The sequence below is a fragment of the Monodelphis domestica genome, chromosome 4 (assembly GCF_027887165.1).
Source record: "Monodelphis domestica isolate mMonDom1 chromosome 4, mMonDom1.pri, whole genome shotgun sequence".
Classification (NCBI taxonomy): domain Eukaryota; kingdom Metazoa; phylum Chordata; class Mammalia; order Didelphimorphia; family Didelphidae; genus Monodelphis; species Monodelphis domestica.
Window position 1 is genome coordinate 379,830,680 of NC_077230.1, and position 17,816 is coordinate 379,848,495.

General features: G+C 46.1%; 2 protein-coding genes across 5 annotated transcripts in view; both read right to left on the reverse strand.

Moving 5' to 3' along the window:
- Positions 1–3,664: 3,664 nt before the first annotated feature.
- On the reverse strand, positions 3,665–7,728 carry HMGN2 (high mobility group nucleosomal binding domain 2). Its single transcript, XM_001363662.5, has 6 exons — positions 7,508–7,728; positions 6,510–6,554; positions 6,155–6,184; positions 5,833–5,883; positions 5,513–5,608; positions 3,665–4,567 (listed from the first exon to the last, which is right to left on the reverse strand). The coding sequence occupies exons 1-6, from the start codon at positions 7,520–7,522 to the stop codon at positions 4,532–4,534; spliced, it is 273 nt and encodes a 90-aa protein (XP_001363699.1). The 5' UTR covers positions 7,523–7,728; the 3' UTR covers positions 3,665–4,531.
- Positions 3,665–17,816, reverse strand: part of DHDDS (dehydrodolichyl diphosphate synthase subunit) — a 38,976-nt gene continuing 24,824 nt past the window's right edge. For 2 of the 4 annotated variants that reach the window (XM_001363502.4, XM_007491369.3), the window contains 6 exons: positions 16,909–17,016; positions 7,508–11,041; positions 6,155–6,184; positions 5,833–5,883; positions 5,513–5,608; positions 3,665–5,373 (listed from right to left, as the gene is read on the reverse strand). In XM_001363502.4, the coding sequence (XP_001363539.1) occupies positions 10,805–11,041; positions 16,909–17,016 (345 nt within the window). In that variant the 3' untranslated portion in view covers positions 3,665–5,373; positions 5,513–5,608; positions 5,833–5,883; positions 6,155–6,184; positions 7,508–10,804. Of the gene's footprint in view, positions 5,377–5,512; positions 5,609–5,832; positions 5,884–6,154; positions 6,185–7,507; positions 11,042–16,908; positions 17,017–17,816 lie in introns of all 4 variants that reach the window. The other 2 variants (XM_056795481.1, XM_056795480.1) reach the window with 2 other exon arrangements.

Consider the following 17,816-nt stretch of genomic DNA (forward strand, 5'->3'; position numbering starts at 1 on the left):
CAGCAAGTTAAAGATTATCTTTATCTAAGATATACTATATCCAAGATATCTATGATATAATATAGAGACCTGATTCAAATGTATAAGGACAAGAGTTATTTTCTAAGAGATAAATGGTCAAAAGATATGAACGATAAATTCTCAAAATAAGGCAAGCCATTCGTAGCTACACAGAGCAAAAATGCTCCAAAGCACTGACCAATATAATTGAAAATTCTGAGATTCCTTCCAAGTCACTCACACATGCACAACACAACCAGATTGGCAAAGATAACAAAAAAGGAAACGACTGGGAAGACAGATACCCTAATGCACCGTTGGTGGAACTGCGAAATCAGCCCAACCATTTGGGGAAGCAATTGGATCTCTCTCCCTAATTGTTGCCTGCCCTCTGACCTAGCAATGCCACCACTACAAATACACCCTACAGAGATTAAAGAAAGAATAAAGGATCGAGCCACAGGTACAAACATTTTAATAGCAGCAGGACAGCTAAGGTGGCTCGCAGGATTGAGAGTCAAACCCAGATTGGAGGTTCTGGTTTCAAAAAGCTCTTCAGATCCATCCTAGCTGGGTGAGTGACCCTGGACAAGTCAAACACAAGCTCTGACCGCTTTTCTGCCTTGGACCTGATGCACAGTATTGATTCTAAGATGGAACAGAAGAGTTACAATATAGCAGCATTTCTTGATGCAAAGAACTGAAAATGAAGGAAATGACTAGCGCATGTGAATATGATGGACGAGCATTGTGCTGCAAGGGATGGTGGCAGGGATGGATTCAGAAAACCCAGGAAAATTTGGATGAGTAAATTTCTGTTCCAACTCTGTAAAGGACACCTTGAAAGACTTAAGAACTGGGATGGATGCAATGCCCAACCCCAACTCCGGATGGCCCACGATGAAGCATGCTGCCCACCTCTGACATGTAATAGACTTGAAGAATGAGACAGTTTTGGACGTGATCAATGTATGGGGGTGTGTGGCCTGCCTCTGCTTATCTGCTGAGGAAGGATTTTGAAGTTGGGAGGATTGGGTAGGTGGGTGGGGAACCTTCCCTGCCTCCCACTCCCCCCCAAAAGAGAAAGAGGGTCATTGAAACATTTCAAATAAATGCAGAGAACAGGCCAGAGGGAAATGTACACCAGTAGGCAGCTTAGAAACAAGGACGTTAAATTTATTGTCTAAAGAAAACAAGAGATCCATAGTTTCACATATAAATCCCTTTTTCTGTTCTTTGTATTCAAGCATGTTCAAATTTGCTGGTTGTGTGACCCTGGGCAAGTCACTTAACCTCTGCCTTAGTCTCCTAATTTGTAAAATGGGGATGATAGTAGCAACTACCTCCTAGAATCAAATAAGATTTGCAAAGTGCTTAGCAAAGTACCTAGTACATGATAGATACTATATAAGTCTTAATTATTGTGTTCAAGTGTGTTGGTCAAGTTCAGAATAAGACGACAAAAATTATTTGTAAAAACTTCAACTTCATCTTGGAATCACTGAATCAATACTAAGTGTTGGCTCCAAGGCAGAAGAGTGGTAAGGCAATTAGCGTTGTGACTTGCCCAACATCACACAGCTAGGAAGTTTCTGATCAAATTTGAACCTAGGGTCTTCTGTTCCCAGACTTGGCTATCTGTATATTAAAAAATTATTTTTAAAAACACTAAGCACCTATGTGCAAGGAACTGGGCTTGAAATTAGGAATACAAAGACAAAAATCAACAATTGCAGCCCTTGTGGAGTTTACATTCTACTAGGGGCTATAAAACAGGAATTATACAGGACAAATTGAGATGACAAATGATGAGGGGATTAGGGAAGACTTCCTGTAGGAGGTAGCTGAAAATCAGCTGAACCTTGAAGGAAGTCAATCATCCCAAGAAGCCCAAAGATGAGGAGCGCACGCGCTTGACATGGAAGAAATTTGTCCAAAGTTGTGGAGACAGAGCACTGACAGCGAAGAGGATCAGAAAAGGGATAGAAGCTAAAGCAGATAAGAAAGCACAGCCCAAATGTAGGTTACAAGCTGGGCAAAGGCAGGAAATACAAGGCTGACTGGCATCAAGGAGGCTGGAGTGTGTGAAGAAGGAATGCAAGTCTGGAAAGGTTGGGGCCAGATTGGAAAGATTAAACGCCAGGGTTAGAAGGGTTTTCCCCTTCTAAACCCTAGAAGCTGGGGGGGGGAAGAATCACCTCAATATTCCTCTGCATAGAAACAACCTGGTTCAGCCTGTTTTAGATTTGTGATAAACAGTAAGCAGTTTGTACAGAAGCTTCATACACCTCTCTGCAACCATTTCCCTGGAATCAAAGAATATTTTATTTGGAAGGGATCTTAACTAGAGAACAACACTAATTTCTTCTTTCCCTCACCATTTAAGTAATAGTAACGGAGAGCCCTGGGAGCCAAGACCCAGATTCCCACCAGGGGAAGACACGGGCACTAGCAGAGGATCCGAGGTGGGGTGGTCCATCAGACCAAGTATAAGACTTAAGAGATTATTTTTTGGGCTGCCAGGACTGCTGTCAAAATCTTCATGGAGTTAACACCCAAGTTGGTCCTCAGGAGGCTTTGGGAATAGGATCAAAGACCAAAGATGGCAGATAAGAAAGGCCGCAAAAAAGTGAGGTTGAGTGATATGCGACAGACGTGGACGAGGGCAATCCAGGCAGCAACAGTAATCACTGGTGGTCCAATGACCCTGGTACTTTAGGGAAATTACATGTTGGGGAAGATGATACGATGAACAGGCCGGATGGAACCTAAAGCACTTGGCAAAATTTATTTTCAGACAAAGGAAAATTACTGGAGATGTCAGTAATGAAAATACATGTTGGGATGAAGGGAAAAACACTCTTTAAAAGGTTTGAGTCAAGTGAACATGGATTGCACATGCTATCTGGGGTGACTGCCATAAATACATTAGCCCAGAATAGATGCAAACTAGACACTGAGAAAAAGGTGATGAAGCTTTAGATAAGCATTATCGGGAGAGAAGGTACAGTAAGAAATAAGGACCGGACAGAAACTGGAGGAACATTAAACGGCTGTAGAAGGCAGACCCAGAGAGCTATCTCCCCCTTGTCCTACAAAGGTTACAGGGCCCGAGGAGGTTCTTCTCTAGCAAATTGGATTGTTAGTGAACGAGGTTCAATCGCCACAAGTTGTGAAAACAGAGCTGAACAACCTTAGAACAAGTCATTCCACCTTCCTATCACCAAATCCATTCTCCAGTATTCCAGAAGAATCACGTCCTAGAAAGATTGCAGCAACAATTGAAACTCATCTTCTCAGAGGTACCCGACATATCCAGGGAGAACAGTGGAATGGTACTAAGAGCTGGGTGTCCACTCCCCAAAGTGGCGTACTTTCCAATATAGCAAAGCTATAGGATTTTTTAGCTTTAGGCATACTATTCAGGTTCTGAAGTAGGGCAATCAGATCCTCTGGGCTTCATCTAATGTCCGGTCCATCAAAGCGATATTTTATGCTTAACACGAACCACCAGCACCAAGACTAAATGAAGATTGTGCCCTAAAGAACTAACACAATGAATGGCAATGTAGGCCTCAGGAAGCTGAAAGCCACTGTGCTAAGCCAGTCGATGACCAAATCTGGGCTCCACAGGAAAACAAAAATATTTAAGAATAATCCAAGCCAAACTGTATCCAGCTTTATTAAAGATACTTTTCATAAACAATCATGGTAATTCAGGCAGGACATGGGCTACGATCGGCAACAGTATACAACAACTTTCAAACTCCCCTCCTCCATGGACTACCAAAAAACATAAAGTCACTATAAAACCCAATGAAGAGTCTTTATTTTATAAACAGGGAAAGTTTTAGAGTGAGGGTGGACACTTTCACATTGAGCATATGTTGTTTAACAACTTTTCACGAGCCTACCCTGACTTTGAGGAAATGAAATGAAAACTGCAGAATTCTTAATTGGAAAATATCCCCAATATGAAAGGAAATTCAGCTCTTTTGGGGAGGCTACCAGAGGGCCATAATTCAAGTCCAGATTGCCTGAAAGACTGGTATCCAACACAATTGATTTGAGAGTGGGGGGAAGGAGGGAAATAGGGGCAGGTCCTGATAGGCCCCTGGTTTTGGAGAAGTCAAGTTGATGCTTATGGCAGACAGGGAAGAAGTACAAATTTTTGAAGATATCCACTCCTACCCCCACTAGACAGGCTGAGGATATCAGTGTTCATACCTATATATTTGGTGTGTTGTGTGTGTGTGTGTGTGTGTGAGGGAACCCCCTCCTGGTATTCAAGAGAAGTCCTCTCAAAAACTAGGAGAAGAATTCCCCACCTATTTCAACCCAGCTTCTGAGACATTCTATCTGTAACATCTGCCCTATCCCCCGAAAACAACAACAAAGCGTTCTGTGTTCTAACAACATAGCTTAAAAAAAAAGTAAAACAAAATTCTGCATTTTTATAAAACTTGATAAAAAATAGTATTTCAAACTGTACAGTCACCAGAAGTACACAGTTATCAAAAATTCACACAATTCACTTGGCATCTCCAGCACCTTCAGCTTTCTGTGCCTAAAAGAAAAAGAAAACAGTTATCAATAGCATGGATGGGCAGCCACATTTACTGGAGACCCGAGTATGAATTCTGGCTAGGCACTAATTCACTTTATGCCCCTGGGCAGATCCCTGCCCTTGTCTCATGAGTTGGTCCAACTTTAAGATAAGAATTGTTCATTACTTCCCTCACAGGGCTATTGTAAGAAAAGCACTTTGCCAATGATAAAAAAAGAAAAACCAAACCCTACATATAGATTTATATATATACACGTTTATAATATGTGAACTATTGACCAATCACAAAATTTGACTGAAACCTATTGTTCTAGTCCTGTTAGTATGCTTTTTTTCCCCATCCCGGGACCAGGTTTTCAATTTTCAGTTAAGAAGCAAGTGTTAGATATTTTAAAGAGTCTGACTTGTTGTTCATTTAAAATTCAATTAGGGGTTACTATATGACTGCACAAGTCATAATCCTAGATTTAGAGCTATCAGGGACCTTCAAGATCTAGTCTATTCCCTTCATTTTAGAGATGAGCAAAACTGAGGCCCAGAAAAGGAAACCCAAGGTCCCACAGACTGCATTTTCCTTCTTGGGGCTTCAGTCTCCTCATCTGTAAAATGCTGTTAGACTAGATGTCATTTGATGTCCTTTCTGGCTCTTAACATTTTACCATTTTATGAGTGGTGCTTCTGGTGTGGAGGGCAAAAATTTACGAAGTGCATGCAATATTCTCAGCAGTCTTTGGGACAACTGGCAACACATGGCAGTGAAGGAGCAAATTTCTTATTGCAACTTAAAACGTCAGTTCAGTGAATTCCTGCTTTAAAATGGGCAGAAGGAAAAACTGCATTAACTGGAGGATATACAAATGTTCAGATCCCAATGAGATTATGCTGTTGCTATTAAATGCAATCAGTCTCTGAGGCCAATAACTGGCTGAATGAGCAAGACTTTACCTGGTCTGTTTTGGCATCTCCATTTTCTGCAGGGTTGTTCCCATCCTTACCGGCGTCAGCCTTTCCCTTTTTCCCTTTGGGTAACTTCTCTCCCTTCTGATGAGAAAAAGATGATTTTGGCACCACTCACTCACAATTCACAAAACTTTAGGAAAAAAATTCATCATTGATCAGAAGTGACACAAATGAGAACTATTTACATGTCTAGGCCTTTAATTTCATGTGGAAAGCAAACAAGTTGGATTAGGTCTTGAAGGTCCCTTCTATTTCAAATATTTCTTGAATTTCTTCTCATTCCCTCCACAAATCCACTAACTTACCTTTGCAGGTGCCTTTTTGGGTTTGGGTTCTGGCTTTGGAGGGGCAGGTTTCTAAATTCAAAACAAGAAGGAAAATGAGCCTAAAATTAACATCTTGAACTACAGACTGAACAAGAACTTTGAACTAGCTTTCATTTGAAAACTCTATTCTCCCTTGAAACTCTCCAACCATTTTATTTTAGGTTGGCTTCCTTTAAAGACCCAAGGGAAGGATCTAGTGCTTTGGACAAGCATGTAAGGGTCAGTCTAAGAATAGTGTCATCTGGATCAATTATTTCCTCAGCTATTCTTGCCTTTCAGAAACAAAGAGAAAAGTACTTACAGCAGATAACCGTGCTGATCTCCTCTGTGGCTGCAAAAAGAATGGAAGAAAGTTAATCAGTTAAGGTAGGAAAAAAATGATAAAAAACAAAGGATATGCACAGAGAAATAAAAGCAAAAAAAAAGAAAAGAAAAAGAAAAGCGATAATATTCTTCTGACACCTGCCAGCCCATCTGTCATCAAAGTGCTGTTTCCATAGCAGTTTTTGAAGAACTCATCAGTGACCTTCGGAGGGGGAGGAGGTGCCTGTTGATTGATGGCCCAAGTCCATCCAACAGGTCTGGATCATTGAGCAGCTGGCTCCGAGCTCCCGCCCCTCATAGCCCCGCCCCTCCCCCTCCGGAGACAAACTTACTTCGTCCTTAACCTTGGTCTTGTCTCCCTTAGCATCTCCTTCGGCCTGTTAAGAGAGGGCGGGGAGAAGGCTGTCAGGGGAAGGCCAGAGTGCCCCGCCCCGGGAGGTGGAAGCCCATCGGAGGTCCCACAGCAGGGAGGACCCAGGGGGCGGCCGCCGCCTCTGCCAGCGCCGGGTGTCTCCATGAGAGGCAGAAGCAACAGCTGCAGATGGTGCAAATACACCCCCCCTGCTCCCCCGCCGAGGGGAGGAGCTTCGGGCGCCCGTTTCCATGACACCCGTCGAGCGCTGCAGCGCGCGCGCAGAACGGCTGGCGCCGGGGGAAGGGAGGGGGTGGAAAGAGAGAATAATAAACCCCCGGCGCGCGCCGGCGTGGGGCTCGGGCGCGGGCCAGGGGGGCGTGGGCGGCCTCGCGCTCCGTGCGTCCCACTCCGGCTCAGCCGCCCCGTGCCGAGGGGCGGGGCGCGGACACGTGGTGCAGGTACCGCCCCCGCAGGGGACGGTTGGCCCCGCCCCCTTCCCCGCCGCGCGGCGGTTTTTGGCGGCAGCGCGTCCTTTCCCTTCCCCCGCCCCCTCCCCTCCCCACCCCACCCCCCACTATTCCTCATTTCCCCCCTCCCCACTCCATTCTGCCCCGCGCGCGCCTCAGCTTTCCCGCCCTTTTGGGTTTGAATTGACTACCCGGAGGGGAGGGGAGGGGGCTCGGCGCGCGGGGTCGCGCGGGGCCCTCGAGGAGGGAGAAGGGAGAAGGAGGCTGACAGGCCCCGAGGGGGAGCAGGATCAACAGCCGCCAACATGGCTCCTCCCGCCGCCGCCGCCGCGGCCCCTCCAATATGGCCCCTGCTGCCCACAGGCGCCAGAGCCCTAGAGCGAGGAAGGGCCGCGCTCCGCCCCGGCCCCGCGGCCTCCCTCCCCGGGCCCGCCCGCCTGCCTGCACCCCGTTGCCCAAGGAAGGCGGCGGCGACTCTGCGCCCAAGCCGGGCCCCCGCGCCACGTACCTTTCTCTTGGGCATGGTGGTGACGGCGGAGGGGTGGGAGCGGCGGCAGCAGCGGAGTCTGGGTGCAGGTTGCAGTGGCGGCAGCGGCCGGTCCGGGGGTCGCTCCCGTCTCCTCTTCCTCACACTGCTTGGGCTCCGGGGGGTTTATAAAGTTTTTATAGCGCTGGGAGCCCCGGACCGGTTAGAACCGGATTTCACCTCCCGCCGCCGTTCATTGGCCCAGTTGGGGTCACGTGGGCGGGGTTTAAACTCACCTCCTCTGAGGGGATGGGGCGAGATTGGAGTGGGGAGCGCGAGACGACTATGCGCGGTGGGGGCGGGGGGCATCAGGCAGGCTACGGAGGCGCGCGCTAAATACGAGGCACTAGAGGGGTGGGCTTGGACTCCTGCCTAAGGCTTGGTTTTGCAAACTCCCAAGTTCCTTCCACCTCATACAACCAAACCACTTCGTTCTCTAGCAATACCCAGGGTACATTCTGGATTCCCTCCCCCCTCCCCCGCCCCCAGCCAGGGGGCCCCAGGAGTGGGGGTTGTGAGCCTCCACCGAAAGCAGCGGTTTGTTGCGCGCAGCTTGGCAGCGCCCAAGCCGCCAGCTTGCGCTGCTCCCGCTGCTTCGCGTGCACACAAGCAACGAGGCAGAGAACGAAGTGGGGGATACGGCTTGGTGCAGCCGGACGTGCAGCTCTCGGAGCCGCGGTTCCACGGACGTCTCCCAGACAACTTACCTGGAGGCTCGTTTTTTTCCCTAGCAGAGAGGGGTTTCGGGCTGGGCGGAACAGGGCTATTCCGGTGACGAGGGACACAGCAAGTAGGCCAGGTGGGAGCTGTCCTTTCAGCACCTTCCTTCACGCCCAGTGTCAGCCCCACTAGCAGCCCCCCACCCCTCCGTGGCCCCTCTAAGTCACCCCCGCCCTGCGGAGTACGGGGCTGAAGAAAAGAAAGCTACTACACTCCGTGCTAAAGTACCCCAGGCTGTCCCAATAAAGCTAGCATACGCAAGTATAGCAAAAACGATTGGTAGCCTCTCTCCTAGTATCCCCCAAACCCGTTTTTTTAAAAACCTCTCCTAAAAACTGCACAAAGAAGAGTTGCAGGGGACCCATGGGACTAAAGAGTAAACAGGGAAACGGGCTGTAATGGGGAAAGAGAAAAGGGCGTTTTCCCTCGCTCCCACCAACACTCCACACAAGGGACTCTGGGAATCTGGAGAGGTAGCTATTGTCCCTCTAAAGCAAGGCCCTCCATTGCACTGGTAGCAAACAACTTCTACAGGTGATACAAATATTCCTTTTTAATGTATTTGAAGCTCAGGCAGCTACATATTAATAAATGGGGGTGGTAATGAGTGAGGCTGAATTAAGGGAAGAAAGGGTGAGCCATTCCAATTAGATACTACCTGATTCCTGAGGGTATAGTTTGGTAAAGGGGTGAAAATGAAGATCCGCAGGTCCTTGCAACTAAGGTGTAGCCACAACAGTACAAATTCAAACCTCCTGTGTTGTGTGGCTGCTGCCTAAGAACTGTGGTCTCTCTTCCTCCAAGCTCATTGCTACATCCCAGGGCCCTGGGGTGTAACTCCTCCCTACCCCACCCCACACACCTTTCCCAGAACCCAAGACTGCAGGCCAATTAGGGATACCAACTCCATTAATCATCTGGGCCATCCTCCCTTGTAACCCAAGTCAATCTTGACCAATCTAGTCAGGTAGAGAAACAGAACCACAACATCCATCAGTCAAACTCAAATAGAGGCCAATTCTGTTCATTGCCTCCAGCCCCTTGTTCCCTCTTAATTGTAGGGCTTCACATTATAGCATTATAATTCATGGCTTCCTAATTAAAACTGTCAACAGCCCCATTTAAAAGCTAGGAACTATACAGCACCTGCTCTCTGAGAACCCTGTGCCAGTACCAGGGAGGGAGATAAGATTATTCCAAGGGGAAGGTATTGTCTAATAGCCTTAATATTTCTGGGGTGACATGCCCGATTCCAAAAGTGGAGATTACAGTAAAGATAACTGGGGGCCAAGTTACTGGAAAAAAAGCCACCCTTTGACAGGCCTGTGGGGAAATGTCTGGAGATCTCAAAGGGACAGGAGGGGCTGGCATCAGGATGGGATTATAGCCTTACAGCTTTTGCTGCTATCCCAAGTACCTGAAGGAGAGGAGCTCAAGCAAGACAGCTCTTTCAAAGCCCTAAAGGGGCCAAGCTGGTAATCCTCTGAGCAGCTTTGCGTCTTGGTTAGGGAAAGGGGGGACACTGCCTTTAACCTTCTCTCTCCTTCATACTGTGAGGTCCACCCTACTAAGGTCAAAAGCGGAGGAGCTGCTACCACATGGGCCTTTTCCAAGATGGCTCAGACACTAGCTTTGTTTCTCAGTGGAGCCAAGACTGTCACAGCTAGGGCTGCAGGAGATGGGCTGGGAATCAGAGCTGTTTGGGAATAGTTCATCTTGCCTTCTGGCCTTGATGTGTCCGAAGAGTCCCGGCCAAATGGACATACTGGTTCTTCCTAGTTAGCCAAGTTAAGAGGCCCAGCTCTGGCAGGGATGAGAGCCTGACCCCATGACCCTGCCTGAGAAAAGCATATGTGGGCTGAGTCAACAATAGGTAATTGGATTGTCTTCACAGGCCTGACTCCATCATTGGGGGAGCCCAGGTTTTCAGCAGAGCAATCAGGGCTACCTGACAAGCCAAGGGTGGGGGAAGATTCAATAGCAGATCCCAGGTGGAAATGCTCATGGGAGAAGCAGATGGTCAGCTTTCCATCCTCTCTTACCCCCACCCCCAAACGGCTTTCTGCTATGAAGTCCAAAGGGAAATAAAACCTGTTGTGAGGAAAACGGAGGCAGGTAGAGGAGTGGGAGGCTGGTCAAGAAAGTAGTTAATAGTGCTTTCTGGAGCAGAAAGCGCTCTACACCCAAACAATCTTAGATTAAAAAGTCCCACCTTGAGGGTGAGACGATGTTTGTTGTAAGATAAGGAAACCTGGTCACCAAAAGCTCTGGAAGTGACAGCTCTGAAGAACAGGTTGACCTCAAGATCTGCTACTTACCAAGTTGCCCATGGGTACTAAGAGCTACCAGGTGCCACAAAGAAGACACCAACCCACAACCTGTTATCCCTAACCAACCCCTCTGTGGGGGTCGGACAAAGGTTGATTAAGAAGCTAGCTCAGCAGAAAGACCCAATCCCCATCCCACCTGTTCCCAGGGTTTCAGCAAATCTTATTAAAACCCAAGTTGACTCTCCTCTGGAATGGTGGAGCAGGAACACCAATGGGCCACCTTGCCCTCTCATGATGACGCCGTGCCCAGACGTGCCAGCCACTCTTCACGTTTGCGCTCCAGGGCCTGCAAGAAGCCCTGAACTCGTTCCTCTCTTCCTGATGAGCGTTTGTGCAAGAGAATGCGCCGAAGCTGGCTGTCCCTGCTAGGCCCACAGCCCTCTCGGAGCAGCTGCTCTGTCACTGCGGTCTGGTCACTCTCCAGCTGCTGCCTCTTCCGTTCCTCCATATATGAGTCTCTGGCCTTCTGCCGGAGACAAGCAGGGGAAGGGGAACATGGATAAGGTTTGAGCAGGGCAGAGTAGGGTGACTGCTCTGGACAAGAAGGGCAAGAGGGAACAGCCCAACTTGGGCTTAGGGTGATCTGGGAGGAGATAAAGGGGGGAGTGGGGGAAGAGGATGTCAGGGGAGATAATGATAAATTCTAGGGACAGCTGAATGATGCTGGAGAAAACCTCCAAAGCCTGCTTATGATTCCAAGGAAATTGCTAGGGAGACCCAACAGGGAAGAGGAGAATGCAGAAGCTGGCCTGCTGGGGAGCCGCATAATAGCCACACTTTCCTCTGGGTACCTGCTTGCCTCCTCCCAACCCTGACTCTACCTGCTCAATTCAAACTCATGCTTCAGGGTCTCCAGCAACACCACAAGCTAGCAATTAAAAAACCCTTCAAATATACAAAACACTTTCCTTACAACTACCTGGGAGAAGATGCTGCATTACTGCCCTAGTTTACAGATTGAGGAAGTAAGGTTCAGACAGGTTAGGATATTTGTTCAGGATCAGTGTCCTCTGATTTCAAGTCCAGCATTCTTCTGACATGTTGCTCTTTCATAATGCTCCAACCTCCCAATTGTGGGTCGGAGGGAAGGAAATAAGCATGTATTAAAAGCATCTCCTGTGTGCTAGGCTCTGTGCTAAGCACTTTACAATTATTCTCTCATTTTATCCTTACAACAGCCATAGAAGGTAGGTGCTACCATTTTACAAAGAAGAAAACTGAGGCAGACAGGTTAAGTGACAGGGGTCACATAGGTAGCAAGTGTCTGGGGCCATATTTGAATTCAGGAAGAGGAATCTTCCTGACTCTGGCCTTAGGGCTCTCTACCCACTGTGACACTTAGCTCCCTTCACCACACTCCTTAGTTTGACCTGAATCATGTAGTTCCAGTCTGATTTTAATGTATTGCTATAATAATAAAAGAAATATATAAACTAAATTGGTATACAACAAGAGGAACCCTTAAGTCCAGATCTCGGTTTTATTTGAGTTTGATCCCACCCCCCTCTAGTGTCTAGACTCTTTAACTGTCAGATGAGAAGAAACCTTAGTCTAATTCGCTCTTTTAGCAAGAGAACTCTAAAGTCCAGGTCTCCATTAGGCAGTCTTTTTCCTTGAAGATTTATTAGTCAAAGGAACTCCTCTGAAGCATGGCTCCCTACTAGACTGCAAGCTTGCTAAGGGCAAAGACTTTGATTTATTCATCTTTGTACTCCCTTCAATGCTTACCTAGCAAGAATATGAAGACAAGAAGTGATTTTTAAATGAGATCCTGAAGCCTTAATTGTCCATACCATCCATGGTTCCTTAAATTATAATTAGATTGGGACCAGATTAATAAATTCTTTGAGACCAAGGCCCATATAAAATTATATTTTTGGTACTGCCCAAAGCTCTACACATAGTAACATCCTTGGGTAGGGAATGTCCTACACTTCTAACCCCCAATGGCCTTGAATTATTTAGACTTAATACTTGGTGTCAGATGGACAGTACTCAGTATTCTTCAAGATGTAGCTAGAATGTCTCTTCTAGGAGCACAGACTGGGTCAAGGCCCAACATAAGTGAATAGAAAGGTCTGCGGGGTCAGTCAAGACCTGACTGCCATCTCCCACTGGCTATCCTCCTGCCAATCTGACAGGTAGAGCACTTCCCTCTGCTAAATCCATGGAGAAAACTAATTCTGTTCTGTAGGTCTAAATGCATTCCTTCTTTCCTTTACTAATCATCTCTCCCCATTTAGAGTGCTTTCTTCTTTTAGGTGGCATATTATTTAAGAATGCTGGACTTGGAGTCAGGCAAACTCCCCTTCCTGAGTTCAAATCCAGCCTCAAACATTTACTAGCTAGGTGACCCTGGGCAAGTCATACCACCCTGTCTGCCTCAGTTTCCTCATCAATAAAATGAACTGGAGAAGGATAATGGCAAACCACTCTAGGATCTTGGCCAAGAAAACCACAAATGGAGTCATGGGGAGTCAAGCATAACTCAACAACATCACTTGATCTTGTGGGCATTCCCCATTAGGTGATCTGGCTGAGGTTACATGGATAGTAAGGGCAAGGTCAGGCTAGGTCTTAGTCCTCTGAGGCAGCTAAATGTCAAAAGTGGATCAAGACCAAAGTTCAACTTCTGCTTCAGCTTAGCTGTGTGACCCTGGGCAAGTCACTTAAACTCTCTGTTTCCTCATCTGTAAAATGGAGACATAGAGCACCTCCCTCAAAGGACTGTTCTGAGGATTACATAAGGAATGCTTTGCAGAGCTTAAAGAATGATATAAATATTATTATTATTATTATTTTAAAACAACCGGAAGACTCAAAGATTCATATATTTATAGTGGAAAGAAATCTTAAAAGGATGGCTAGTTCGACAGCTTTATTTCACAAATAAGAAAACCGAAACCCAAAGAGGTCAGCACGTCTAGAGACAGACAGAAAGTAAGCAGCAAAGGCAAAATCTGAATCCAAACTCATCGCTAACCATGCCACCAAGCCCATCCTCTGACTGAGGAGTCCAAGTCCTCAGTGCTTTCCTGCTACTTTGTCATGGCATTCCAATAGAATGTAAGGAGGTCAAGGGGAGCCACAGCCTCACTTGTGTTTGTGTACTTAGTGCCTAACATTGTGCCTAGCACACACACAGGCACTTACAGATGCTTGTTTGAGTTGTATTTATTGTATTATTTGTCAACTGATTCATGATATTTACATAGCATTGCAGTTTTTTGGGTTTTTTTAGAGCTAGATCAGTGCTTAGAGATCAACCAGTCCTGTTGCCTCATTTTTTAAGATAAGGAAATGAAAGCCCAGAAGGATCAAGTCATAAATTGGACAAGAAATCTTTGATTTGAGTAAGAAGCTGGTGCACAGCACTGGTTTACAATCTTTGATGAAGAATTAAAAACATTCCTCCTCCTCTGGGCATAGAAATCAATGTAGTAAAGAGCTGAAATGCATCCTGTCTCGGAAGATTCCTGCCCTTTCTTTTCCTCCTCACTGCTGCTTGCTGCACACCTTCTAGATTTCTTGCTGCTCACCTAGATGCCCCTGCTGGTTTCTGCCCATCTCCCTGACTCCAGGTCCCTCCTGTGCATTGAGTTCACATTGTGCCTGCCCTGACAGACTTTCTGGCTTTCTTCCATACTCTCTGAGGCCTGGCTAATCTCAAAGCCCAGCTCCAGATCTGTTTCCTCCATGAAGTTCTCTGAAACCATTCAAGTGAGAAGGGATCTTCCTTCAGAAATCTTCTATCACTTAATTCCACTTTACAGATGAAGAAAGTAAGGCCCAGATTGGAATAACTATTTTCTATTTTTCCAAGGTTACTAGCTAGTCAGTGGGAAATACAGGAATAGAACCCAGGTCTCTGGACTCTCTTTTCCACATATAATTGATGCCACTTAAATAGTAGATGAATAAAAATCTCGCCATGTTCTCTTGGATTCTAATATCATAGAGTACCTCATATCTCAGTATCTCTATGGGTACAAGTCATTTCATGACCAGATTCACAAGCATTTCACAACTTCTAAGCAGGGACAACTGATTATTTTTCTTTGTATTGGTGGTGGAATTGTAGAGAGATTATTACACTCAGTCATGAGAACTGGATTTTCCCTAACTCTGATAATAAAGTGGTGACTCCTGACAAATCAGTTCAACTTTGTCTCAATTTCCCTCTCATGACAGAGCAGGGTAATGGATAGAGGGCTGGCCTTGGAATCAGGAAGACCTGAGTTCGGAGTTTTGCTTCTCATCCATATTAGTGATATTATCATGGGAAGCCCTTCAGCTGCTCAGAGCCACACATTCCCTACAAGGAGGAAATCATAGATCTGAGCTGCTGAGTTGTTGTGACGAGAACATGTTTGAAACACCAAAGTGCTGTACAAACATGTTATTATTATTGATCTTCTTCCTATTCTGGTTGTTTTATTCTCCCCCTTCAGTAATGGGAATATCTAAATGATAGAAAATTATATATAGATGTGTGTGTATATATAGACATATTTATGTACATAATAATTTATAAATAATATAAACGAGTAAAGAAACTCTGAGTCTTGTCTTTAACATTGCTGTGCTGTGTGAAAGTGGGTTCTTGGGACAGCTGGGTGGCTTGGTAGAGAGCACCAGGCCTGGGGTCAGAAGGACCTGCATTCAAATCTGCCCTCAGACACTTTTTAGTTGTATGACCCTGCAAGTCACTTATTCTCATTTGCCTAGCTCTTACCCTTCTGTCTTAAGAGTCGTGACTAGGACAGAAAGTAAAGGTTAAAAAAAGTAGGTTCTCCTTTAAGAGTGTCAGAGACAAGTCAGGGCATAGTTCACACAGGGGACAGTATTCCCACAATAAGGAAATACTCACAACCTATCTTGTTAGATGCTTCCAATCACCCTGAGGAGGGAGCTGGACAGGAAATATTATCCACATGTTAGAGATGAGGAAAACTACTTTAGTGAGAAAAAGCTTTCCCCAAGGCACAGGTCTGCTGAGGGTAGGTCCTGTGATTCCTAGGCCAGGATTTCTGCACTCAACTATTATAGTGTGACCACAAATATGCTCAATAAATCTCTCAACAAGTCAAGATCACAGGTAATTTTTCTGACAAGAACAAAATCATGACCCTGGAAAGTCCTCATAGCCCGTTTCCCACCCCTATTCCTTCCTCCCCTTTTACTCCCACTGGAATCCAGTTAGGACACTTCAGAATTCTTGTGGCACACAAAAAAACCACAGTTCACTGCTGTCTCCTCAGGTCAAAGTAAGCTGGCCATGCTGAGCCAGACTAATGCCTTTACTGGTTTTAAGGGGGATTTCTTTGTCTGGATTCTGTTTGTTCCTGGAAACCATGCAAGGTAGTACTAGAGTCCTGAAAACAAAGTTGGGCTGATTAATGGATTCCGATGTGTGCCAGCCACCTATATAGGGTCCTGGGATGGCATAGGGGTGACATAAGGAAATCCAAAAGTAAAAAATGCTTCTCAACAGCCACAGTCATTACCACAAGGTCCATGTTCATTATTCACTCCAAAGAGGGCTCTTAGGCCTCCCTTACTCATAGTTTGGTCCACCTTTTGTTTTAGACACACTTCTATTGCCTTCTAATTCTAATTTTTCTGTGTTATAGGGCACATTAAAAATGATGTGGAGTGGTGCTGAAGGCAGGCAGAATGACAGAAGAAAGATGATCTTAAGTTAGCAAGAACTGGTTAAATTATAAGCAATATACTCTGTTTAAAAGGGCAGGGAAGCATGTAATGTATTTTAGGACAATTTCTGTTTAAAAAATGGTTAAATTTTAAGGGAAAAGGTTCAGCCCTTAAAGAGTAAGAGTTAATTAAGTGGAAAATTCCCCTTTGTGGAACAGTTCATTCCACATAATGCCAGATAAATGAGGCATTACTGTACTTTCTTCAAGTTTGAAGGAGATGGTTGTGAAACCCATTGAAGAAGGGCCCCAAGTTCTAGTATTCTAGGGCTCGCTGAACAAGACCAAATCAATTAGGCCAAGTGGTGTGATGTTTGTATTTTTGGACTAAAGAATTTGAATGACAGAGAAGCCATTCCATCCACCCCAGTCCTGGATATCTGAGAGAACTGAAAGGTCTGCAGAGAATATTAACATGGGATGGTCAACTCTCCTGCCAATGATCCTGTGCATGACTCAGGCCTTATCTACCACTGTGCACTGGTCTGAGAGTCCCAGGACAGCGGGTCACAGTGCCAATGGGCCTCCTCTGTGGGGAAAGAAGAGGACTTCTGGCCTACATGCCCTCCATATCCTCCCCTCCCTGGCTGTTTCTCCAAGGAGACTCTGGGGCTCTTACCTGTAACATGCTGTGATTCACCTGGAATTGCAAGATGGCTTCACAGAGGTTCCAGAAGGAATATTCTGGCCAGAGAATGGGTTGGAACACCAGGCAAGAATGAGAAGTCTAGCAGGGGTGGGTAGAGAAGAGAAGAGAAGAGAAGCATAGCTCAACCACTCTGCCTATGAGACCTCACTATCCCTCCCCAGCCTCTGGGTTTCCAAAGGAGGTCTAGCTCCAGGAGGTGGGATGTGGCTGAGGGAAGATGCTGAAAAACCCTGGGACAAGGGGAAGCAGAGCAGTATGGTGGCTGCAATGAGTTAAGACAAAAAGGCCTGGACACAAATCCCACCTCTGATATTCACTAGCTTTGTGGCCTTGAAAGAGTGCCTTAACCTCTCTTCCTTAATGTTTTATCTGTAAAACAGGGACACTGCTACTTATGAGGAAGCTGCAGCAGCTAAATAACACATTGAGTATAGCCCAAGTCTAAGAGTCAGGAAGACCTGGGTTCAAATCTGACCTCAGACACTTCCTGGCTGGGTGACCTTGGGCAAATCACTTAACCCTAATTACCTAGCCCTTGCCCTTCTGTCTCAGAGTTGTTAATAGGGCAGAAGGTATGGGTAAAAAAAAAAATCTCTTTCTCTTATTCATACCCCAGGCATGACCCCAAGCAAGTCACTCAAAAACTCCCTGGGCATGGGGCAGCAGAGATGGCTCAGTGAATTGAGAGCCAGGCCTAGAGACAGGAAGTCCTAGGTTCAAGTTTGGCCTCAGACACTTCCTGGCTGTGTGACCCTGGGCAAGTCACTTAACCTCCATTGCCTAGCCCTTACCACTTTACTGCCTTGGATCCAATTCTCAATATTGAGTCTGAGACAGAAGATAAGGGTTAACAAACAAAACAAAAAACTTTCCTGGGC